The sequence below is a fragment of the Perissodus microlepis genome, chromosome 12 (genome assembly GCF_051167445.1).
Source record: "Perissodus microlepis isolate ML-2025 ecotype Zambia chromosome 12, ASM5116744v1, whole genome shotgun sequence".
Classification (NCBI taxonomy): Eukaryota; Metazoa; Chordata; class Actinopteri; order Cichliformes; family Cichlidae; genus Perissodus; species Perissodus microlepis.
The window spans coordinates 16,365,560-16,392,380 of NC_140472.1; the positions used below are offsets into that span (position 1 = coordinate 16,365,560).

General features: G+C 40.9%; 1 protein-coding gene and 1 long non-coding RNA gene across 2 annotated transcripts in view; one reads left to right on the plus strand and one right to left on the minus strand.

The window, feature by feature from the left end:
- tmem161b (transmembrane protein 161B) overlaps positions 1-15,017 on the plus strand; it is a 20,637-nt gene extending 5,620 nt beyond the window's left edge. Inside the window, exons 2-12 of the mRNA XM_084945452.1 lie at positions 1,000-1,103; positions 2,640-2,720; positions 3,906-4,003; positions 4,103-4,259; positions 7,002-7,153; positions 7,244-7,304; positions 7,408-7,548; positions 9,559-9,672; positions 10,634-10,808; positions 12,058-12,154; positions 12,269-15,017. Coding sequence (XP_084801578.1) covers positions 1,000-1,103; positions 2,640-2,720; positions 3,906-4,003; positions 4,103-4,259; positions 7,002-7,153; positions 7,244-7,304; positions 7,408-7,548; positions 9,559-9,672; positions 10,634-10,808; positions 12,058-12,154; positions 12,269-12,552 — 1,464 coding nt within the window. The 3' untranslated portion in view covers positions 12,553-15,017. The remainder of the gene's footprint in view (positions 1-999; positions 1,104-2,639; positions 2,721-3,905; positions 4,004-4,102; positions 4,260-7,001; positions 7,154-7,243; positions 7,305-7,407; positions 7,549-9,558; positions 9,673-10,633; positions 10,809-12,057; positions 12,155-12,268) is intronic.
- Positions 13,987-26,821, minus strand: part of LOC146376026 (uncharacterized) — a 34,847-nt gene continuing 22,012 nt past the window's right edge. The window contains exon 2 of the long non-coding RNA XR_014801781.1: positions 13,987-20,613. This is a non-coding gene — a long non-coding RNA (uncharacterized LOC146376026). The remainder of the gene's footprint in view (positions 20,614-26,821) is intronic.

Sequence of the window (26,821 nt, forward strand, 5' to 3'; positions counted from 1 at the left end):
TAAAACAATTTCAGTGACTTCCTTTTATTTCAGGTAAATGGTGGGGAACCTTTCATAATGTGTTGATGCCATGAAATTACAAATGAGCAGAGATTTCAAAGAAAATACATATTCTTTGCAGTTTCAATTGAATTGTTGCCTTTGTGCTGCTTTCAAATAAAAATAGGCTTTAAAAAATTGTATCTGAAAAATTGTATTTGGAGTCTGCTTTATTTAAATGTTACACATCATCCCATATTTTTTATACTCTAGCTTCTATGTTCACTTAAGACATTACAAGATTGTGTTTAATTGTGATATAGAAGTGATATAGAAGAAGAGACAGGCACAGTAAATGACTAATCAGTTCTGGTCATTATAAAATGATTTACAAGCTTTCTTACAACCTTTAAATTTGCATAAATGCAATACATTTCTCTTTATTTCCTGATCTAATGAATTAAATAAATAACAAATACTAAACATCAAGCAGTACTATAAAATAATGCAACTGACTGGCTGGTTATGATGGCCTAATACAACCAGAGTTGTACATAAAAGGACTACTGCTTAGGTGGTAAACAGAGAAAAAAGGTTTTCAGTAACTATAAGATGAAGATTTCTCTGTCAGTCTTTACTGTTCCATCACATCTACCGCTGCTTGCAAATTGTAGCTTTACCAATCAAGCAAGTGTTGAAGTAGCATTAACCAGAGTGTCAAAAAAGACACATAAATCAAGGTGTCAATGATGTTAAAGCACTTACGATGTCAGTATTCTGGTTTTAATGAACAGTAAAAGACTGCTACAGCGCACCTTTGGTTGTAAATTTCTGTTGGCCTTTTAAATGATGTATTTTTGCATTCTACACATTTTGTAGCTTTAGGTGTAGCTGGGCTTGTCTAAATAATACTGAAGCGATGAACCTCTAGGTCATGCTGAGCTCGTTTTATAGCGTCTGTATGGCATGCGTAATTATTCTTTCTTTAAATGTGATTTAAATCCAATCCTTTTTCCACAGGGTGTGATCGGTGTGCAGCTTGTGGTTACCATGGTAATGGCCAGTGTAATTCAGAAAATCATACCTCATTATTCCTTGGCAAGATGGCTACTCTGCAGTGGCAGGTAATGTGGTCTCTCTTACATGCTGTTTCTTTAAATGCTGCAGGCAGTTTAGTTGCCTCCTGGGAAGTTTATTTCAAAAAGGGTTCCAAACAATCGGGATCAAAATGTTTACTCCGACTCTAAAGCTTTCGGAAGCATTTTGATCAAAGACCAAAGGTCGGCCAAATATTGGGGCGACCTGAAAGGACAGAAATAGGGTGCGCTTCATTTCCTCTAACTAGTGCCACATATGTTTTTGAGAAAACTACTTTTTGGAACATCTTTAATAATTAATAAGCTTTTTTTAGGGCACCGTTGCAACATTTTCAGAACTGTTTGCCCTAAGCAGAGCGTTGTCCCCTCAGAATATTTTGTAATTACTTTTTTCCATAATAAGTAAATAAATATAGAATGTAAAAAAAGCAAGCTTTGCTCCTTCTATCCTCCTCCACCTCACAGTAGTTCTCAAGATGCGCTAACAAGAGAGTTTCTAAACAAAGTTAAGGAGGGTCTTTGTCTTTAAAGAGATGCTCCTGAATTAGGTCTTATTTCAAGCTTAGTCCTTAAGGACAAATACTCTTTCTGTTGTAAAAGCTCTTATAAATGCATTTTAGATGTGTATTAGCGTCGCTTATGTAAAGTGAATCTTTGCGATATGTCTGGTTAGTGCGCGCTTTTGTGTTCTCTAAGTTCATCATAAAGCTTAGAGATGTTATAAATTGAGGCTTTGAGTCATGTTCATACAATCTAGACTTAATGTCACCACTTAAAAGAGCATTTTTGAAGAGTAATGTAAGGCAATTTAAAGTTTTAACAGTAGATGAATCGTCTTTGATTGTTGGGAAAGGGAAATGAATGACCAATTGATTATATAGTCCCCAGTTTTCTTATGGTACATGTTTAACCCCAAATTACTTGCCTATGCCTTCCATACTTCATAGTCAACATATGCTGTTTTGTGCTGGGTGTCTCAGCAAATGTACATCAAATCTAGCATCAGTCGGTCATTTTTTTTTTTCCTTTGTGCGTGCTTTTTTTCTCTTTTTCTTTCCTTTTTTTAAATCCTGTCCTGTCTGGCAGCTTTTACAATCAGAATTGTGATTTAAATGCACTGTTGTGCCAAACACATTTTGCTTTTGCAAGAACAGCAACATGTGAATCTTTTATCTGTTTTTTTTTTTTCTATTTGTGTTATTTTGGTTATTCATTATATGTGGTATAGTATGACGATGTCTAAGGCAGGACAGGCAGGAAAAAAAGAAGGGGGGTATATTGGGGAAATTAACAAAATTCAATAAAAGGATACATATAGAAATACACAGTGTATCACCAACTGTTGCTCCTGTTAGAAAAAAACTAACATACTGCACCTGGAACACATAAATTAGAAAATACATAGATACATAAATCAACAGTCTTCTTGTAGTGTGAGAGAGTGTGTTAGAATGGCTGTGTCTTTGTCACAAATGTACTTTGCACGTGCTTTAAAACTGTCTTTTTTCCCCGTCTACTACTCTGAGTACAAAGTCACATGGCTGTTCTTTTCTTTGTTCGCAGTTTGCGGTGGTACCAGCACCCTACGGAAGATGAGTTGAGGAGCTTAGCTGGGAAACAAAAAGGACAGAAAAGGAAAGACAGGTAGGTTGGAAGGAAGGGTGCGAATGAAGGCTATTGTTTGGTAGCGGGGAATAGCAGAGGCAAAGAGGAGGTGCCAAAGATGTGTTTATGTGGTTCATTTAAGGATTTTTTGAAGTAAGGAGATAAAATAGACAGATTTCCTTCTGGTTTGTTCCTCCATGGCTGTTCATTGGGTTTAAGAACAGCTCATGTAAGTGGTCCTGTCCAGTGGATATGAGGAAAGTTGGACCTTTAAGGGGGGGCAGGTGTTACTATTTGGACTGTTTTAGGGGAAAAGAATTGCATCATCTCTGAAATCTAAAAGGCATTATCAATTCGAAGGGGTCAGATGTCAAGCCTTAATACTAGAAGTGTCAAATTTTGCTTTGAGACTACTTTGCATTAAACAAACAAACAAAAAAAAAAACCCATGCTATTCATTTTTCTAGGGCTGCAGGTGTATGTTGGGCCATACAAATGAATTGCCTTTGTACTCTTCATTTTAAATGTGAGTTTAAAGTCACCGGTGATGGTTAATCCTTACTGTTCCACATGGTGTCCATCTCTCAACTTAAGGCGGTTTTTGTAGCACAGTCCTTTCTTTGACCCTGTATGAGGCAGGTCAAGGCTATCATCACCACATGCTCAGTAATCTCTAGAAGAAAAAGAGGGACCACTGTCCTTTGGCCAGCTCGTGCCATGCAGCTCAATTCTCTTTGTTAAGCGTCCAACTCCCTCAGCCAGGGGTGTAGCTGAGCCCCTTTTTTCCTGTCAGGTGCCTCAGAAATTAAATCTATCTAGGGCATGTTTGGTCTTTGAGTCTTAAGAGTGGTATTGTTCAGCCAGCAGTCCAAAACTAAGGAGGCCCTCAGACAGTTTTTCAACATTAAAGAGCAGCTCTCCATTCACTTGTTATTAGCGATTTAGAGTTGCCTACATTTTGCCACACTGGGTCGTGGGAGAGTACAGTAGTATTGGTAATGAAATTTTGAATGCTTGAGCTGCATTGGATCTCATAAGTAAGGCTTTTAGCGGTCATGGATTCTCTTCTTGCCTAAAAGAGAGTTCAGATGAGAGTTTTCAGTTCAGACTACTGTTATTCTGGTTTCTTTTTCTTTAAAAATGCTTTACCATAAATCTTGACTCTGTTCCAGTTTTTTTTCTCCCTTTCTCACCCAAGTTGTTGTTCTGTCACTCCTTTTCAAGGAAGTACAATGGTCACATAGACAGTAAGCCCCTAACAGTCCCCAAGGACATAGACTTACAGCTGGAGACGAAATGCATCACAGAAGTGGACACATTAGGTAACTTGACTGTTTGTTCCCACAGCCTGTAAATACTGTGCAATACAATCTGTTTTGTAATTGAAAGTGTTGATTTAATTATGTACTTTATGTCCGCAGCTTTGCACTACTTCCCAGAGTTCCAGTGGCTTGTGGATTTCACAGTAGCAGCAACTGTGGTTTATCTGATAACAGAGCTGTACTACAGTGTGGCTCAGCCCTCGGGAGAGATGAACATCAGTGTGGTCTGGTGCCTACTAGTACTCGCCTTTGTTGTGTATCCTTACATCAGTCAGTCTTTACGTTTTATTAATTCTTTTTTTTCCTTTTCAGTGTTGTTGTGTGAACTAGCTTTTTATTTGATAATATGCTGACAGTAAGAAAATGTTACACAATTATAAAATTTAGCATAACAAAAATATTCTTTCATTCATTAGCACATTTCAACTTTATATGCAGACTGTCATAGGCAATCATCAGTACAGCACCTGTTGTTCATCATGTTGCACCGTTTTTTTTAAGCAATTTTCTATTTTAAGACGTTTAGTGCTTGCTGGTGTTGCCCGGTTTACACGCAACTGCCTTTTTACACATACTGTGTTGCCTTTACTTAGATTTTTGTTAAAAATAATAATGCAGTCCAAACTCTTTATTTCCTGTTAACTGTGACATTAGACCACCGAATGTAAACATGTCAGAAGATCAAACCTAACACTTGATAGTGGCTGCTTTGTCATTAGGATTCATTAGAACTCGTTAGACAGTGTTATGATTATACATTGTTATCAAGACTTTGGTAGTCTGACACCACAAATGATAGTCTGACATCAAATGATGGTCAGTTCAACATTAGCAGTATTGTTACAAGTGTGCTATCTTGGGCAAAAAACGTGAAGAAACAGTGGTTTGTTTGTTTTTTTACAAGGTTTCTTGTCCTTTTGTAGCTTCTGACAGTGTTTTACTTCCTCCAGCCAGCTAAAAACAGCAAGCTTCTGTTTTTTGTGAGGATCTGATGTATGTGTTTATTTAGATGTAGATTGGGCAGCTCTGATCCGATCATAAGTGGCCACTCAAGAAATATGTAGGTCAACATAGGTTAACATGTCTATAACAGCGATTCAATGTGCTATGTAAATGCAACAGAGGAGACTAATGGCACTGAAATGAGAGGTAAAGATTCTCCTGGTTCGAATTCCCATTGCCTTTATCGTCCTCCTGCTATTTGCTGTGCTGAATAATATACATTATCCTTGCCACCGACCAAGGGGATCAATCTTTCCAGTTCTCCGGGTCAGATGTGGCTCACTGTGGTCTGACGGTGTGTCATTTCCTGCCTGCACTGGCGATTGGAGGCCCAATTTTCACAGCCCAACATACTGATATGCCTGGGGAAAAGGAAACTGATGAAAGCTGAAGATGAGGGGATATGTGTTAATTCGACACATGATTTCAGTTTTTTCCCCATTTCAGCCCTGGTGACATGTTTAAATACTCTCATAACCGCTCCTTTTCATTAATCTGACAGCATCCGCACACGTCAGCTTCATGTCTGAATGAGGACCTGGTCAACAGTCTTATGAGGGCGGACCTAGTAAAATTTACATATCACTTTCAACACAGGGTTAAACTGCATGCATTCAATTTTACAGGCAAGCTCATGATTACGATTCCTGCTGTCTGTGCATTTCTCCGTTGCATCCCTGTGAGTTGCTCATCTTACACAGAGCGAAAGACACAGTTGCATGCTTTCAGCTGCCAGAGGTATACACGGACAACTCCAGAATCACAGAATGCCTTTCAAGTATGATGTTGGTGAAATTTAAGTATTTTTTTCTGAGTTTATGACATTTCTACAGCATCAAACGGGGAGCCATCTGTGAGGGTTTCCAAAGCAAAAGTGCTGCATATATTTACACATGTAGGAGTAGATCAGTCTGTTCTATCTCTAACACCAGATCACCTTGTGTGTTTTTCTTCACATTAGACAGGTGAGCTGTCACAGTTTAGAAGCTACAGTTAAATAATTTGTTTCAAAGTGGCCATCTGTAGTCCAGAGCTCCATCACAGCTGTCAGAGTATGCATGGCCTTTAATTAACGAAAGTAGGCCAAACTATATGTGGCTGCCATACTGTAGAACAGCTCTGATCTCATACATAATGTCACTTGATGTCACTTATACATATAGCAAATGAGCACACATGCTGTGAACTCTATGGAGTTCACGTTATGTTCAAAGTAATGCCTTTAATTTTTTTCTGGTAGAGTCCTTAAGACTCTTGCCTTGGAGGTCAGTCTTGGAGGTCAGCTGCACAGCTCTCTCAACTATTTACTGAAAGTAATGGAATTACTGGAATTCTGCAAGTATGCACATTTGATGGTATTTACCTTTTAAATCTATTTACTAAAATGTAAATTCCTGCTTAAAAATCTCCCGTTTATCCTCCCAGTGTTAGCAAGCCACCTTTGATTGTAAAGCACTACATCATAGTTCAAACGTATTCCTCTTAGAGCCTCATGCTAACTTTTATCTAGTGAGCATTATAGTACAAATGAAGGTTGGAGAGGTAAAAAGAAAACCCACTTGTTTGAATGCTATTCTTGATTTTGAGTGAAAGAGATTGAATGCCACACTGTAACCTTATATGTTCCAGAATCCGAGGATTTCATCTCTGTGAACATCAGAGCACTGCAAAATAGTATAAATATTTTCATCACTTCAGTCATATGCAGCGGTGCCAAAGCACCAGAGATCCACTCTCCACACATACCAGCTAGCAGGGTTTGTGTGACTTTAAATGAGTGAGGGTTCACACGGGGTCTTTCAGTATCCACAGACTGTGTGTTCTTCTGTAAAGAGGAAAAATAGTTTGCATGGTGAATATCCATGTTGTTCATCGCATATTGTTGTGCATTTCTTTTGAATTTGACAAAAGGATAAAGTTTAGGCAAAGTAGTTTGTGTTAGCTGATTATGTCATTGTGCTTCTTGAGATGTTTTCCTTAACTGTGCACTGTACAGTAAGACGCTTTTTTCTCTAACTGCCCATTACTTCAAGCTGGAAGAAAGCGGCGAGCGCTCACTCTGCATTACTTTTGCTTTCTTCTTTTTTGTTAAAGCCATGGCCATTCTCATTGTCACTGAAAACTACTTGGAGTTTGGTCTGGAGACAGGTCAGTTCTGCACCATAGCTTTCTTTTTGTTTGTTTGTTTGTTTTGAGAATAAAAATATTACTCACCGTTGAACACGTCTTCCTTTCTAGGTTTTGCAAACTTTTCTGACAGCGCTCAACAGTTTCTGGAGCACCAAGGCCTCGACTCCCAGTAAGTGTAACATCAGTGTTGTTGTTTCTTTCCTGCGCTGTCATAGATTCTTTACGACTTGTAAAATGACCGTTATAAGTAATGTGGATTTTCTCTTTCACAGGGGTCCCATATCTAAGCTCACCTTCAAGTTGATCCTGGCACTGCTTTGCTCTCTGATCGGAGCGTTTCTAACTTTCCCTGGTCTACGGTTGGCCCAAATGCACCTAGATGCACTCAACCTAACTACAACCAAATTTACACAGTGAGTCTTCTGTGCTTTGTAGATACGTCAGTAGCCCTTTTTATAGACAGCAATAATACGTATACCCCTTAGATGTTAAATGTTTGATCTTAAAACTAGAAATACAAAGAACCAATACTCCGTTTTACAGTTTTAAAAAAAGTATCACTAGAGTTTATAAAATTTTTCCTTTTAGTTTTTATGTAGCATTGCTGGCAGACAAATATCAATTAAAAATATGCTTCTTTGTTTCACCTGGTAAGATAACTGTGCTATTTGGAGCTGTAAAGTATTTAATCTCGTGTAGAGTTACAAACAAAAAGGATAGATCTCCAAAAGTTGATTCTGTTCATCTGGACGTAGCGTATTCAGTGGGAGAAACGTTTCGTCGCTCATCCAAGTGACTTCTTCAGTCTCAGCTGACTGCAGGTTTCCCCAATCTTATAAACAGTACATTTGCATAATACCTGAAACCAGCACCACTAAAGGAACAATAGGCTGGGAGGTCAGTTCCTTCATCATAATTAAGCAAATTCTCATGACCATTGATCAATGGCCCTGAGCACCATCACAGAGAGTTGGGGAATGGCTGCAATCACAGCATTGTAAGATGGCGAAAGATGTACTCTCAGACCCCCTCCTCGATTCAGAGATGGTCTTTCCCTTTTCACGTAAACGGCCTCCTTGACTCCGCGCTCGAACCAGTGTTCCTCCCTGTCCAGGATGTGTACATCCTCATCATTGAAAGAGTGTCCACTGGCCTGTAGGTGTAAATAGACTGCGGAGTCCTGGCCTGACAAGGTGGCTCTTCAAGGATAGATGTACAAATTCAGTCCTCAAAGTAGCAAACTGAAAAAGAAAGTGGCTGCTGGAACAAGGTAGTTTACAATTATGGTCATATGGTTATAAAGAACCTTCTGTTACCGCAGTTTTCTCATTTTTGACCTTGTTTAGTCTGCTTTCATTAATCTGTAAGCCCTGAGCTACTCAGTTCTCTACTCCGTAGATGATACTGAGCAAATGTTGGCGCAGAAGTTGCATTAGAGTTTTTGATTACCTAGTATTATTTGCAAGATTAAACTTTGCAGACAGTCATGAAAAGAAGCCTGCTTCATATTGGCAGCCTATTCTTTGGGCAGATTAAACCAAAATGAATTTGTTTGGATCAGATGGGGCCCGTCGTGTTTAGCGTGGACCTTGCAAGGAACACTTGTGACTGTGTCGTGCAGAATCCCTCCAGTGAAGAACAGATAGAGATGAGCCTGTAAACAATGGCTGAAGGTCTCTATACAGATTTTTTTGCCAGTCTGGTGTCATTACAAAATATACAAAATATATTAATAAATGAAAGAATGAACCCTCCAGATGTAGTTACTCGTTGCCTTGAGGTTGTAAGACAGTGTTTTTGATTTCCTCTAACCTTTGTTTAATGTATTTGTTACGTTAGACCTGTTTCATATGGGATGTGCTCAAATTGGCCACAAAAACAATGCTTAACTATCAAACTATCCTATCTTGGACTATCAAGAGGGCAAGTGCAGCCCGGTAATACTTGTCTCCTACTATTCAGAGTGTGTCAAATTTAAGAGAGCACCCTGCAAGTCAGATGAAGGCTTGCTCAATTGAGGCAGATTTCCATTTCAGAACTCACTGGGTGGGATGCCTCTGACCATGATAGGGGGTACAGAGCAGGGAGCACATCGCATTCAGATAATCCACTTTGGCATAGCAGACTCCCCAAAATGGCTTCCTCTTCCATTCCCCTACTTAAGTGTCATGAGCTTACATCTTCAGACCCTGTCACCAGCAGGGATTATCTCCATTCCTTCGAAATGTGTGTCTTGGTTATCTTCTCACCACTCGCGGGGAAAGTTACGTTCATAGTGTGGACTTTATTTCTCGCAGTCTTAACATTTAAAAATTGATTATTTTATTGATGTCTTCAGTTTTCTATAATGTATGAATTCATAGATGATTCTGAAGGGGGGGGATGAGTTTCCTTGTTTTTAAGTATTGTGTTTATTTCTGTAGGACTCTGCTTCATATCAACTTCCTGTCCCCTCTCATCATGGTCCTGCTGTGGGTGAAGCCTATTACCAAGGATTACATAATGAACCCCACTCTGGGAAAGGAGAGTGTGCCTTTGTAAGTAAAGATATGGGACACGTTGTGTAGTAACATTTTCCGTGCTCGTAAATACAGTTTAAGCTTTGTGTTGTAACTGGATGAATTCGAGCCATAAGGAATTATTTTTTTACTTCAACATCAAATAAGTAGTTTAGATATTGGACCGGTTTGAACATCATCATAGTCCAAAGTTGACTTTGTAAATAAAACACAGTGCTGGCTGAATATGAACAAAACTCGGATGTAAACTAGTTTGTTGCCCACATTTTAGTCTGTGTAAACAATTCATCATGATTCTCCCGGAAGTCTCACACATCACGTTGACGGATCTGTACTCTGGAAGGGAAGTCAGTTCAACTGCCTTGATATCTAGAAAGCTAATTACCTGGCACTCAGAGATGAGACGTCATTGTCAAGGTGTAAAAAAAAAAAAAAGCAATTGTGTCCTTTTGTAGTGCGAAACAGATGTAAACAAAGCAACGCCATTTGTGAGAAAGGAATGTACAAAAATGAGATAACGATTGTATTCAGTGCAAAGATAAAGTGACAACAAGTACACGCATTTTCTGTTTGGACTTTAAACAAATTTAGTCACGCCTGACAGAAGGCCCTTTTTTCCACCTTCTCTTTGTTTATTTTGAGTTTGTGTATTTCATTTATGGCACAAGTTTGAATTCTGTCATGTCTTGAACTTTCTCCTGCTGTTGACAGCGACTCAAACCTGATTAAGTCCTATTTCATGTTACAGTGCCCCCTTTTCATTATTTTTTTAATTTCTCAATTTCACCCTCTCTTACTTTTCTTTTTTAGTTGTTTATTACTCTTTTTGCTCTTACAATCTTTCCTTTCTGTCTCAGCATTCTTACCTACCATCCAAATGGCACAGCGGCTACATGATGTATTGAGTTTGTATGCTGGGGGGGGAACTGCCATCCTTTCATCCCTCCTCTTCTCACTCCTGTCTTTCTGTTACTGTCAGGATGACTGAACAGACGTATGATACTTTGCGGTTATGGGCGATCGTACTGATGTGTGTGCTGCGGCTTGCTATGATGAGACATCACTTGCAGGCTTACCTCAACTTGGCCCAGAAGGGTGTGGATCAGATGAAGAAGGAAGCTGGACGGATAAGTACTGTGGACCTGCAGAAGATGGTGGGCAATTTTTGTTTTGCCCATGATATTAGTCATAATTATTGATCATTATTAATCAATTACCACTCTGTTTTTTTAATGTAAGAAAATGCAACTACCCGTTTCAACTTAAGGTGAGCACTGAAACGAGGGATTCAGAGTGTTTAGATTACATCACCTATGGCTTATGGAATGAAATGAGTAGTTACCCAGTCATTGCTTTGAATTTTTTCCCATTGGGTGCAGTCTCAAACTGCAGTCACTCTCAGACAGATTGGTGAAGGTTTGTAAATAATTGCTGTCAAACTTATAAACGCAGAGAGATCGTCAACACATTGCAATCAATAGGAATCAGTCTTTGCTGATGAGTGCAACTCCTCTGCGATGTGTCTCTTTGCAACAAGGGATTTGACTCAACTGGTTCTGTTATGTGTGTGTGAAGTCAATGCTGGTGAACACCTGTGTCAGTTTGTGGTTAACCTCATTATTTATGGAGGATTTTCTCATCCTGGTTCTGGCTGGAGTCTTAATGCATGTAGTCAGTGTGAATTTCTGGTTTACACAACAGATGTGCAACAGGTGATTTTCACCAGTTTATCAAAGTTATTGCAATTTCCAACTTGACTCTGTTCAGCTGCAGACTGATAGCAGACTGATTGCTGTTACTTTGGTGCATGAAGACAGAAATTTAACTTTGAAGATTGCACAGATTGCAAATAGTTGCAGTCTTCAAAGCAGCCATTGTGAAGGCAGCAGGTTCACTGCACACGATCCTATTAATTTTGGTTTTGCCAAGGTTTGCAATCACTGTTCTCCTTAGTGCCACTGTGTTGTTAAGGTTGATCTAAGATGCTGGTTTTGCAGAGGCGAAGCAATTAAGAAGCCTGAATAATATACTACAACTACAGATAGAACAAAACGCTTTATTCCGTTAAGATTTTTAGATTCAAGTCTACAACAGACAGAAAAACTGATTCCTGTAGTTAACTAATATTTTTATTTATGACTGAAATGCTCTTAAAATGTGAAGGAGATGTTTTATTGTTGATGTTGTTTGATCTATCAATATAGAATTCATTATTATTTTTATGATGAAGCTTCCTGTTACGATGTGTCCCTGCCCTACATGAAATAGGGGTTACTCTTTCAGAGAAACAAAAGCTGCTGTGAGTTTATGAGCTTAGTTGAAAACATTTGGAACGATATTGTGTTAACATTTTGTGTAAAAAGCTTATTGTAACGGTGCTTTTCTTGTCTACTTTTCACCTAGGTTGCACGTGTTTTTTACTATTTGTGTGTTATTGCACTACAATATGTGGCACCCCTGGTGATGTTGCTACACACAACCTTGCTGCTAAAAACCTTAGGTGAGTCATCTACTGCTTGGTAAATATATATTTTTTCATGTTTAAAATATCACATTTTCCTCCAACTTCAGGTTATATTTCCTTTTCCCCTCCCATTTTCCTCAATTATTACAGGTGGTCACTCCTGGTGGGTTTATCATGAAGAAGACCTGCCTTGCACCCATGAAATGAACTCGGACTCTATAATGGGTGAAGCACCAACAGCAGCTACGGTGATAGAAACAGGAGCCCGAGCATCAGTAGCTCAGCTCTCAGTGGCCCTGGGAGGCCTGCGGACTGTTTTCAGCCCCTTGCTTTTCCGGGGCCTCTTCTCCTTCTTCACTTGGTGGATTGCTGCCTGCCTTTTCTCCACCTCCCTGTTTGGCCTCTTCTACCATCAGTATCTCATGGCGGCATAGCATCACCAGGCCACTGGTGGCATCAACCCCCCCCTCCAGCTGCACACACACACACACACACACACACACACACACACACACACACACACACACAACCGCAGTGCAACTAATGTGTACAGCCTGATCAAAAAGGACTGAGTGGGGGGGGCAAATGGAGGCCTACTTACAGCTCAACATCCGCCCCCCTTTCCCTTCCTTCTTCTCTCTGACCACCAGTACAATAACTTCAGTCATATCCTCAGAGCTCCTGGTTCAACTTCCAGTGCTTCCTCCATAGACCATGAACTCTGACATTGTTTTTACATGTGACCACAACTTTTGATCTGGTCAAGAACATTTATAAACCTTAACAAGACTGTAAGAGTAATCGGTATCAGCAGTGTGTCGGAAGAGCTGTAAAAATAAATAAATAAATAAATACAATAGAATTAATTAATTTTACTAGGTGAAAATCGGTGTGGCAATTCTGATCAGTTACATCATTTTTTTTGTGAGGGGAGTTGAATCCATGGTAACTGTTCACAACAGAGCACATGCAATGAGTTTAATTCATCAGCATCTTCAGGTTTTTGACATCTTCTGCTTAGAAAATGCAGGTTCTTTGCAGCATTGTGCACATCAGCAAGAGTCTGGCTTATTTAAACCACAGAGTGCATACATGCTGCTAGGGGCCTGGATGCTAAGAGTCCTTCGGGCATATTCAAGGTCCTAAACCCAATGCACGTTAAAGAAGCTGCATTTAAACCAAAGGATGTCACTGAATCTAGATCTACAATCACCTCAGCTCTTTATGTGTGTGCGTGTGTGGTTTTACATTTGTGGGAAACTGATGATTGCCACACTTGGGCCCACAATTGTCTCTTGATCGAAACTTTTAACATATTTTTCAAACTTAATATAATTTGTTGGTTTGTTTTGTTTTTTCCTGCAATGCCTCACAGAAGAGTCTTACTGTTTGTTGCTAACCGGTGAGCGTCTGTGTTAGAGGAGGGAGGGACAGGCTGGGATGTTCCCAGAATAGCTGCTCGGGTTGTGGCGTCCGTAATAAAAGCAGCGAGAAGCAGTGTTCAACTCAAAGGGTGACATCTCGCTGACTCAAAGCTGATTTCTTTAAATGTGTCTAAATGAACTGAGATAGAGGAGAGACTCTTTTAAAGAAAGGCGTAGTTTTGATATCATACTTGCATTGGAACCTTCCTGGTTTTAACTGAGCCATTTTTAGAAGATGTGGGAGATGCGAAGATGATTCAATGGGAGGGACGGGGTCAGGGTTCACGCTTGTGTCTGCATCTACAGCACAAGGCTCTGTGCTGAAGGTCAGGTGAGGAGACGATGTCAGCAACTGTTGATAAGCTACTGCCTTTTATATTGTTTTTGTTTTTACTTCTATCCATTCATTGGTTTTAACCTCGTGAGAACAATCTTTGATTTGTATTCTTTTTTTTTTTTTTTTTTTTTTTTTTTCCCAACAGAACAAATGTTTTGTTTTTTTAATTTTAATAATGTGTGCCAAGTGAGTCTAACCCCGAGCCCCACCACTCCTCCTGCTTTTTCTTTTTTCCCCCCACAGGAAAAAGGACAAAAAAAAAGAGGGAATCAGTAGTTCTGCTTCAAGTAACGATATTGAAGTATTTACCGTTCCTTTGTATGCTGTAATTCTCGGGGGTGGGTGATTTTAAACGCACAAGCAGTCATTGTGCAGATGACACACTGGCCAATGCGATTGTCCAGTTTATTCAGGAATGTTGGGTACGTGGCGCCAGATTAATCGCACGGTGCTGCGGTTCTCTGGCCTGTCATTTCCTTTTGCTTTTAATAAACAATCGAGCTGTAATTTCAAAATTCCAGCTCAGTTTTGTACAGAACCACCATATCAGCGTTTCTAAGCTCCTGATGTCAAAAGTCTTAGCTTTAGTTGTGTGTTTTTAAAGGATGGAGAATATGCACATAATGAATGTATCAATCCTGCCTAATTTCTAGATTTTCTGTTTGTTTTTATGGAAATTATTTGTTTGATGACTTGATTTAACACCCCTCACTCCTTGTGCTTCTTAAACTCCTGTCTAATCTGTCTAAATCTGCCCCTCAAGCAAATTGTAATTTATCCTAATGACCAGTTTAATTGATTGATCTGTATTTTTTTTTTTTGTTGTTGGTTTTTTTGTATTTATTACACATATTGAGGCCTGTAAACATTTCTCATTTTAATGACAAACTCTTTTCTTTCGTTGTCGGAGTGTGTGGTGGGCTAAAATCAGCTTTGAACCTGCGTTTGACAGCGTGGTTCTGATCGGTTGCGAAAGAGTACTGGATGCCTTATCGGGCATCGCTCCTTCAGTTTGTGTTACCATTGAAAGTGTTTGTTATTCATTGCTGGGTTCACAAAGCAAATTACACACACTGTTGTTCTTTCATGTATTTATTTCTGCTTTAGAGTTTAGTCTTAAATAAATTATGTTCTTTAATTCGTCCTTTTTAATACGTCCTTGTAGCTTCATACACAACTTTACACAACTGGGACGTCGGTTAATTATCAAAACTTAAGATGCAGTTGACTCATTATGGTCAGAAGATCAGACCAAGCTCTGAAAAGTTAAAAGACGACCTTGTGCATTTTGTTTTGTCTGATTTTCTGGCCATGCCACCTTCTGAAGCTTGTTTCCAGGTGACCAAAGATGGAAACTCATTTTTTTTTACAGGACATTTCTGGTGACATCCCATACTGTAGTAGAGGAACGTGTTCAACACAGACTATACTTTTGTGGACTCTCTCTTCCAAAGGATGCCAGCAGGAACCCTAGAAAGAACAATAAGCATTTTATTATGTGTTTCACTCCCAGTTTAGCTCGTTCTCACAGGCAAATAATTTTTTTTGGTGATGGAAAAAGGTGTGGTTTCTGGTAAACTGCTAAATTAATAAATTGCTGATGTTTTTATACGCCTTGGCTTTTGCTGCAGAGCTGTTTTTGTGGTGTGGCCTTCATGATTGCATGGGGGGAGGCGGGGGATACAGAGGCTGCTTCATCTGCACTTGAAGACTGTAAGCACATAAGGTCCTCTGTCCAAATCAGTGCTCCAATTGCTTTGGAAGTAAAAGCTTTCCTCTGCATTTACAGTGTCTCAGTTTTGGATCTTCAAGGTCTTCGGAAAGATTAAGTTAAAAATAATTCTTTTTTTATTTCTAGCTTAAAAGGGCTTCGTATGAGAGTGTTTACTCATACTGTAATTGTGTTTAAGGATCTCTCTAATTATAAAATATGTCCTCGTGTAAGCAGGCATTGATTAAGGCAGTCAATGGCCATCGATTTGCTTTTCTTAGTTTGGGGATTTCCATTCTTGTGGGAATCGTTATCGGAGTAGATGGAGGGATGAAATGACAAACGCTCCCAAACTCTCTTTTCTCTGGGAACAACATCAGGCCAGTTAATACAGGCCTTGAGTGCCATTGTCCGCATGAGCGGGAAAACTGGGCCATGGCATTCATTCATAGGTAGACAGATCAATAAGACAGCTTCCAAAACAAACCAGTGGAGAGGTTCCTTTATTCCTCTTGAGTGGGTCCTATTCACAGACGTCCCTTCTCCATAGAGCGGCGTGGAGCTCCGATTCAGGAAAGGGAGCAGAGACTCCCCCCGCCACACCCCTCCATCCCTAACACAGCCAGAAGAACTGTGAAGCTTCTGAAGGGGCGAAGCTATAATAGTGAGCTTTCTGTCCCGCACAGACGAGTGATCCCATCCTCACGCTGATTGTGAGATGCGGCCGCCATACTTACGTGATCGACCTGACCTTGTGCCATGAATGGCCTAAAAGAGAGCACTCCACGTGTCTTGAACACTCCCGACCTATTTTTACTTTGGTGTTTTTTTTTCTTTTTACATTCTTTATAGCGATACCTCCAAATCGTAAGTGAGATAAGAAAAACAGAGGTTCCCTGCTGAACTAAATGCTGATTACAGCTTGATTGTCTGATATCAGCATGAAATAAACATCTTAAATGCAATTATTGTCTTTTTATTAGCATGACAACAACTGGATAACAATAAAATAAATTAAAAACCCAGACATTTCAGAGAAAGGGGAGGTCATTTTAACATAAAAACAAACTTGTCCTTAAATTTCACAAAGTCACGTATTTTATAAGAGACCTTTAAAGACCACATAACGATTCAAACACTTTTATTGACACGTAAGATAAAAGAACATAAACAGGACAGGAGATTTCAGGCAACTTAATTTACATCGATTTCAGGAAATCATAAAGCAAAACATTCAGAATTTTTATTCTCTGAGTCACTGACAAGGCAAATAACACAACACAGAGAAACCCAACATTCAGGCGTAACGCTGTGGATAACTTTGTGCAGTTTTTCACTGATCATCATCATTGTTCACGTCCCAGCACATAATTAGTATTCTTTGATAAGCTTTCCATGTACCATGACATAATTTAGTTAAAATTCCACTGGTTACCAGTGCAACGCAATAAAGCGCGAGTGGGGGGACTGGAACGATGAAAATCCTCTGTGCGTGTAAACTACATTTAAATCTCGTCATGGTTAAAAATTTGAGGTCCACTGCCTTGTGCTAGAAATATGAAACGGCTGACTGCCCTCGTGGTAATCACCACTGCTCCTACATTAATTCATCTCAGATGAGCACTGTTCCTCTGAGGTTTCCATGCTTCATTGTTGTAGGCCTTTAATTAGCAGCCTCCTGATAGACACTATGCCACAGACACACTGCCACAGTATAGCTCCTTCTTTGTGTGTGTGTGTGTGTGTCGACATATCATGGGTTTAATGGAATTTCTTCTCTTGAATATTAATGTAAAAAACAGGAATGTTTCACCCCCTTTTTTTATCAATTAATATTGCTATAGTGGAAGAAGATGTATGGACAGATGGACACATTGCCATATTTAATACTGTTGTGTACTACTGAGTTGTAGTATTGGTCTTTTAAGTGTAACACATGGGCAAAATATGCGATTATGAATCTTCTGCCCATTCACTGTACAGTTTTGCATCATCTTTTCTAAGGTGAGCTAACAGATATGTCAGTATGTTCGTGAATCCGAGACACTATGGCATCTTAACTCACCAAAAGTGAGTGAATTTCATACTCTGTGTCTTGCGTATGTAATCCACTCTTTGCGAGACAAACTTTGCTTAGTCGAAGATTAACAGTTCATTCCGAATTAATTAGCAAAAGCTTAATGTCTTGTGGTGAAAAAAAGCAGTGCATTAAGCAGAAATGTAATAGTTTTTTTTTTCCTAAAGGGATTCACATGAATAAATCAATTAATTATATATTTTAAAAAATTCTTTCTGTGTCCCGTTTTTTCCTCAGGGCAAATTCTACTGTATGTAGATGCCTTAACAATACAAACCAACAGAGTGGACTGCCCTCTAGTGCCACCAGCTGAGTGTGACAGTATGTGGAGCTGAGGGAGGGGGGGGGGGGCGTCTTGGGGGTGGGTGGTGGAAGTGGGAGAGCCTGCTTGTTTGGAGCATTAGCAGAGTGCCTGTTTTTCAGTGCCATCCAATGAGAGAGCACCTGGGTAACTCGTTCACACATCCACTGGAACAAGGTGGAGAATGCAAATGCTCCGAGATCAAGGTTTCTCCTTGGCAGCGGTGCGGCACTTGTTTCTCTCCTTTCATGTCCGAATGATGATGGTGATAATACGAGGGGAGGACAGGCCTCAGATTGAGCAAAAGGGAGGCTGGGGAAGGATGGTGGGGTGCAGGGGGAGGGATGAGCAGTGGTGATATTTTTGATATGGAATGCTGCATCATATGATATTAGTGTCATTCATGCAGCTTTTTGATTGACACTTTATTAGGAAAATTGTGAGAAATGCACTATTGTCTTCATCTATTTTTCATCTTTGAGTTGCTGACACTCTGATGCACTTTGGCAAATGTGGCGCTCGAACTAGGACAAAGCAGCTGCAAGTATGCATCACACTTTCTTCTTGGGGATTTTATCCCTTCTACTCCAATAAAGGAAGTAATATAGTAACAAACATTTTTTTTTTTACATAATTGCTCCCTTTGTGGTTGAGCATTCACAAATGCATTTATATAAACACACACACACACACACGTCCGCACGCGTAGACTCGCACACGCCACTAAAACCTGCATCACTTTAGCTCAGTGGACCCTGTTGTTTTGCGTGCCTCAGGTCGAACAGAGTTAATTTTCGGAGTTATATTTTATTAGGATGATGATGCACATTGCATTCACGGAGCACTTCAACCTCCAGGTCCTCCCACACATTGCTGTAAAGCCAGCCTATGTTCCTAATTAAGACAATGTGGCTGCGCGCTGTTTTCAGGAACTGAAACTGATTTGAATGAAGGCTGCGAATTCTGAACATTGCTCCGGGTAAAAGCGAGAAATTTATTTTAAGCCGGTCAATTAGCAGAAATGCAATGAGTGGCTTCTGCAGGTTTCCTCACGGATCTGTTAAGATTCATAAACATGCAGTCGACGTGTAGTCGTCGAGGTGGGGAGGTGGGGGGGTGGGAGGGTGTCGAAACTATTCACAATCAGAGAATACTGTGTCGTGTTGACTTGGTGGTATATTGTCTAATATTGAAAGGATATTTTCACAGTAATATCTTGGCTGTTGCTGTGCGTCTCTAATATAAAAAGGAGAAAGGTTTTGTATATTTACTACCGTGTCACCTATTTTCTGCAAAACTCACTGACCGAATAACCACAAACTAGGTCATTTTCATACATTTTTAACCCCCCTGCCCAAAAAAAGGAAAATCAAAGCACCGCCGTGTCCGGGGAGCAAATTTGAACCTGTTTGCACGGAGATCACACGCTGACATCCTGTTGCTCCAAGTGACCTCTGACCCCTCGCCATGACCTGCATTTGAAGGAGATAGGAAGGTCAGTGGAGTATTTTAGAGTGCTCCCAAGGGAAACCGGGCCCTGGACACCGGACCCCAGCCTCTTTTCACGCACACACACACCGAAGCTCCAGCCTCCTTTACCACACAGTCTGCTGAGAAGACATGGAAGTGTGAATTTACAAGAGAAATTGCTGTTTGTGAGGGAGACATGGAATACATATTTATGCTGTATATGCATCAAGACTAGATGTTTTTGCAAAAAGATGTCTGCAAAATTATTTGTGTGTGTGTGTGTTTGTATGCATGCATGCATGTGTGGGTGTCTGTGTGTTTTTCTCCCCCTGTTCTTAAGCAGGCTGCATATACACTCAAGAGACTACCTATGGGAGAAAAAGAAAAGCGAACTTTCCCCCCCTCGTGCAATATTTCACTTAAGAACATGAAAAACGAAGAAAAGCTATAGAAAAATGTAGCACACTTTCATCATTATCAATTTTGTTTCTAATGAAAGATTGAAAATTATACATCACTTTTAGCACATTATGGCGAAGGGATATAACATAAAAATGCTCAAATTTTTTTTGAGGGTATTTCTTTTATTATTCCTACAAAAAGACTATTATCTGGCAGTGGTGAATGCATATTAAGCAAGAAAAGCAACTATCATTCATCTTCTACAATGCATAGCTGTAAATTATGGCATTATCTCTGCTGCCATAGAGGAGGAAAGGAGAAGAAAGGAAGGGCTGGGGCGCAGATGAGGGAGGGTGTTAAAAGTAAAGAAAATGGTGTAGTAAAATAGGACAAACCGCTCCACACGTACACACTTCAGCGTGAGGCCAATGAGAAATATAATGCTTGGCCTTATCCATCCGGGCCTGTCAGATTTATTTCCAACATCAAGGGGTTCTTTGCGCTCTCCTGCTCCATCCATCAGTGACCTGTCTGGAGGTTGTGGACGAAGGCTCGGGGTGGACGGCTAAAGGAGGCTGGAGGAGGGTGCGCGTATTCCCAGCGTACGCTGTGGAGCGAGGGGGGCATCTAAAGCAGAAACGGTTGCCAGGGCGCACGGGCCTGTGGCATTCTGCTCTGTCTGGCATCCCAGTGTGCAATAGGAGCACCAGTCACCAGTGGAGGTGAAAAGCGCTGTCACAGAGATGAAAGGGGGCTTCCCCCCGTCCTCTGATCTGCGAGAGGAAAAAAATGAAAAAGACAGACGAATATGGGGAGAGCGAGCGAGAGAGCTGGAGAGAGTTTTAGAGAGCGTAAAATCGCTCTCACTGTATTTCATGTCAATATGTCTCACATTTGAAATCCTTATTATAGATTGGGTGTGGGAAAAAAAGGGATGTGCTTTCTTTGTTGAGGGACATGTTCCATCACACACGAATATTCACGCGTGCACACACCCTTGCCCAGGCGCCTGTGCCACACCACCCACCTCTGTCGTTCTGCAATGTGTAACCTAGCAACTATTTAATTAAAATAGCATCAGCAAGGATAGAGGCTCCCCCCCCCCCCGCAAGGATTTCCTCCAATCTCAATGCTCTTCAGCACACCATGAATCAAAAGTGACACCATGTCTGCCACTATTTTGTACCCTTCACGTCCCCTTCTTTGTTTCTCCATTTGGTTTATTTCCACAAAACTGGCTTGCTTCGGTGACACTCGATTGGTCGAATGTGCCTTATGTCATACATCTAACGCACCCACACCACATCTACGCCTTAACTGGCCAGAGATTTAACGCAGGACATTATTATGCCACAGAGTTGTACAAACAAGGCCATCACCTTTCTGTCCTTCAGAGTAGTCTATCAGGAATAATAGAGCGCTCTCCTCATCCAGCCCTTCTCCACCTCCTCCTCCTCCTCCTGCTCTTCTTCTTACCCCCTGTGCCTCCTTTTCTCTTTGTATGCCAAATCACAGCATTCCCTGTTTCAACCTAAAAAGAGGCGCCTCTTACCATGCTCTACATGTGTGCCAAGATCGGGCAATGTGGAGCAATTAGAGGAAATGTGAATCAGCTCTGCGCGTCAGCGTACATCACACTCACTGTCACTCAAACCACATCCATGACTCCTTGTCTCTGAGAAACAAACAATGGAGCGATATTCCGGTCTATGGCTGTCAAAACAGAAGGCCCGCTCTCTGTTTCGCTCTCCTTTTCTCTCCCGTGCTCTCCTGCAGCTAATGGATACCCTGATGTGTCACAGAGCAGTGAAGTTATCTGTCCTTTCTTGATTTTCTTTAATATAACACTCCATATAGGGCAGGTGCAGCAGAAGGATACACGTAGCTCTTTTCACTCGCTCTCAATAGGAAGACCTCTGTCATTACTTAAGAAGCAATGCAATGAAAGCCATAGTAAATGGCTTTAATGATCCAACCTCCAAATGGGTATATTATAGGGTTGACCTCTATCTTAGGTACGTTGATGCTTTCCACGAAAAAAAGAAAAAAAATTACATATTTCTATCTTTTTACATCCCTTTCCTCCTCTTTTCTCACATACACTACTTCCATTTCTGCAGAACCACAAAACTACCCCTGACACTGCAATTCAAACACAGGCATTTAAAAAGGGAAAGAGTTAAGAAATGTAAAAGGATAAAAATCTCATGTGCACTTCTAACAGCCACTGAGAAAAATTGCTTTAAACCCAATGTAAGGGCCTACCGCCATTGAACCATTTCAATAAAATGTATCAGTGAATGAAAATCCTCTCGAGATGAAGAATATAGTGGAATTTGGGAATTTATCCGAGTTCAATAGGAATTAAAACTAAACCGATTTTTTTATTTTTTTTATTTTTCCATAAAGTTATTTGCTTCAAATACAGATATTAAAAAGTTTTAGATTTCTATGAGCCTCTTTGATCGATATGTTTTTTTTTTTTCAAAATCCACTTTCATTTTCTGCTTAGAAATCATGAATGTTACATTAATGACCTTTTATATAAAGAGAAAGGGAAAAACATGGGATGCTGCTTAAATAATACATGTAACACAACGATAATGTTTCCAAGGGGCAGTGTAAAATGTTCACGTGTTCATAAATGTACATGTGCATTTTGTATTTCTATGATTAAGTCTGCAATCATCTGAATTCACTCTTGCCCGTAGCCCATATAGCCTGTGTAAATCTCAGAAAATGTATGTTCACACAGTGATTTGCATAATAGCACATGATTTTGACAGGCAGGACGAGAAAGAGGGACCCCTTGACATTTTTATAATGGCACTTTACAGGGCAGACAAGGTTGGGGGTAGGGTGGAATATGAGAGGCAGCACTAGTGGAACACAATATAGGCACCTCGAGTGTAACTGGCACTCCTGAAGCTGGACAGTGACCTATGGAACGTGTGAACGTTTTGTTAATCAGAACGGTACGTCTCACTTGAAAATTGCGAGAACAAAAACAAACCAAAAACATAAAGGGTATTTTTTTTTTTAAATTATAGCAAATTTCACGTGTTTTAGTTTTGCTGTTTAATCCAAAGAAAAACTTTTCTCTTTTTTTTCTGCTGAGCATGTAGAAACAGGCTGTTTAAAATTGCGCGCGAGCTGACTGATGAAGGAAAAGTAGCTCATAATTCGTTAGTGTATCACCTCCGCACTGGGTTACATCTCCGGAGATAATAGTTTTGATGCCCTGGAAAATAATTCTAATTCTTCACAGATGAGAATTTCACATTTCAGGCAAAATAAGCAAGTCTCTCAGAGGCCCTAACCTCGAAACGTTTAAGACTGAACCTAATTCGTCTGTGCTCTGATTGTGGAAATGATATAGTTCATACGTGTTGAATAAAGAATTTTACAAGAAACCTCAGCACGTGCATTTACCACCATGATTGCATCAGTTTGCGTCAAACTGAGTCCCTTGTCGATACCGGCGACATTGATCGAGTTCCCAATCACAGAATGGGGGCATGTATGGCCGATACCGTGGTCTGTGGGAGAGGCCACCAGCAAATTAAAAGGTCACAGACTTCGATGGCTTTCTCTTTGTCCTTGACACACGCCCCTACGTCTTGTCTGGGTGACACGTGCAACAATGCAGTTTCTTTTAGTCGTTCCCAAACAAGCTCAGACAATGCTGCGGCCTAAGGCCATATGCTTTGCCTGTGGCCATCCACAAGTTCCCCCACCCACCCACCCAGCCCCAGCTATTCATCCGTGGGAACGTGGGGTATAGACAGAAAGGGTTGTCTGGAATGAGACCCTTCACACATCTCCAAAGATAATTATTAGTCATATAGTCTGAGACTTGGCAGACACAAAAGCGCCGATCAACAGAAGCCAGTGTGATGTAGCCAGCCACGAGAAAGTAAATCAGACAGGATTGTTTCCACAGTAGTGATGGAGACAGAGCAGACGGCAGCTGAAGAAGAATCTGTAGTTTAATAGATAAAACTACTCTAATGTATTAATTACAGGCTGTTATCTGATTCCATTGTGTGTGCTTTCAATTAAAATTTGAAACGATCTTTTAACAGAGCAGTAAGATGATGTTGCTGGCAGACTCGCGTCTTGATTTCACATAATACCCAACAAATTATCTCCATCCTGTTTCTAGATGCATCTGCTGTATTCTGCACTCTTGAGCCCCTATTTTTAAACCTGGTCGCACATCCGTCTCACTCCACAATTCGAATCCCACTCATCCCAACAAGCATGCACACTCTCACACGTACACAGACACCTCATTAAAATGCATAAAACCCGTACATGCACACACACACACAGCCCTGACACATGCATCAATTAGCACACTGGTAACAAGCTAGCCTCTCCATTCACACCCTGAGCCTCTTTCATTAGCATGACAGTTGATAGCAGCGTCCAGGGGCCCCCAGGCTGCAAGGTTCTCTCCTCTGGGCCCCTGATTAAAGGGTGAACTCCTAGGACGCAAAGCTCCCGATTCCTTTCATCATCGCACCCATGCAGAGTCTCTTGGATGATCCCGAGACCGCAAACTGTCAAGTGTACCTGTTTCTATGGGTCCGTCCCCCTTTTCCATCTCTTTCTCCTACATCTTTCCGTCCTGCATCGTTCCTCATCTCACTCACTCAGACCCACTACAGTGTACTTTCTTCCATCTTGGTCTAATTGTCACCTCACCTCCTATGTCTCTACAGACCCTTATGGGCTTCTAATATATGTATGCAAAAGGGGGAGGCCTGGCTGGTGTCAGTCTTCTCTTTGCACATTGATGCAGATCACAGGGGCATATTATTTCAGGTTGGCTCTTGGATTCACAATGGCAGCCCAGGTGACCCAGAGAAGAGTGCTCATTCTACGAAGGCTTATCCTTATTTCTCACTCCTATAGAACCACCTTTCCCCTTCACAGTGGTGAGAGATCCGGACAGCCTTACACCTGACATACAAGGTGGCTATCATCTCCAGGCCTTGCCCATCAGGGTCTCCCTCATCCAGTCTGGATTTCAAGGCAAAACGTCTCATTAGCCGTGGTCCTTGAAAGAAGGGCACTCAATTTCAAATTCAGTTACACATTCCCTTTGAATGGAACTGGAAGGCAAAGAAGAAGAGAGGGAGAGGAGATGGAGAGAAAGAAGGCTTGGGAGACAGTCTCAGTCGAAGGCTGAGGCCTTGGACCCAGAGGGAGGGAGTGCAGAGAGGGGAATAAGGTCTGCTGAGGCAGCCATAATTTCACGCCATCATTACCTCTATGGGCTGGAGATTTATGCTAATGCTATTTCAGAGAAGTAGTGCTGGACAAAACGGGTTTAGAGGGTCAAAAGGAGCTGTGTAGTTGCCTGTACCTGGTTTTCAGTTGGTTAAGCTAGTATTGCATGTGGGGGGCTGTTTTGTTTGTTTGTTTTTTAGAGGTACACTCTGACTAATTTATAGTCTGGGCTTTTTTTTTTTTTTGGCCTTTGCCAGATTAAAAGGAAAAGTTTGCCATGGGAGACAACACTCCCCAATCACTCATGTCTTAAATAGACAATGACTGTGTTAAATAAGACACGGTACTCTATTTAAGCTTTCATACGCTCATGTCACTACACTTCTCAGACAAGTCAAAACTCCATCAGAGCTTCACACCAGCCTAGACAGAGGTGAAAATCAGATTTGGCCCTATCCTCTTCCCATGAAGAGCCGAGAGCACAGGTGAACGTCTTGCCAGGATTGCTCTCGGCCGAGCGGTCTAAGATTCAAGATTTGGACCCCACAAAGCTCCACGATAGCCTCCTGGAGTTCAAGAAGGCTGGTCAGAGCGCCGCGCAGCAACCGCGTACACCCACTATCAGTCACTAATGATGGTTGCATGGCAGAGGTTACATGCAGCAGGGGGGCAAGCAGACTTTCCTCCTAACAAGGAACAGTCACAGAGAGAGACAGGTCAGAGTTTGTGAGGGCTGTGCAGATAAGATAACACATCGCGCGCAGATGAAGAAAATGTCACGGCCGGCCTCTTCTGCCAGAGCAGAGCAAATAATTAGGATCGGTTGATGTTATTAAAAATACACAGGGGTTCTGATATCCCGCAACACTCAACAAGACGCAGCAGCACCGAGGGTGCAGCGCAATAATGTGGGAATCAATTAGCGCTGACCTTTCAGCACGTTCTCATTCTGACCTATCGATCATGACACCTCTTGATCCTTCTTTTCAACGCATTCTGATGCAACTGCAGACATCAGAGATGAGATCAGTGACACAGGGTCGCACCATAGTGAGATAGAAGGTGGCGGATGGATAGTTATCACGAGGACCACCTGTCACTCCTCCAGCCTTCCTTCGTGAACGTCATCACTGACAAGCGCCACAGGAGGTCAGGCCGTGATAAAGCTGAACCTGTTAGTTAAGGGTAATGACACAGGAACTTTAGATTTAGCCTTTAACAGGTTTCAGAGCAAACACTAAAAGCTATTTTGACATTGTAAACAGAGGAAGTTCTTCTGTCTGCACCAGGGGTGTCAAACATAAGGCCCGAGGGCCAGAATGAGCCTGGCAGAGATTCCAGTCCAGCCTGTTGAAAAGATTTGGAAAATATGAAGGAGGGCCTAAATTTTTTAACTATATTGTTATAAGTTTAACAGCTTTTCCTGCTGATAAAGATCTCCCCCATATCTATTCATACTAAATACTTAAAATGTGTTTTACAGTCTACTATAGAAATTTCAGTTTTAACAAAGGGGAAAAAAACTTTATGCTTTATAAATATGGGACAATCTGTGCACCAAAACATGTTCTATAATTTTACACATTTATCAAGTAGAAAAACTGAAATGTGCTGTAAATGTCTTCATACTGACAGAAAGTGGAGTTTCACTCATTTGGCCCACTTAGGTCAAAGTGGGCTTTATGTTTGACATCTGAGGTCGACACCATCAGCTACACCTGGATAATTACACAAGCATGACTA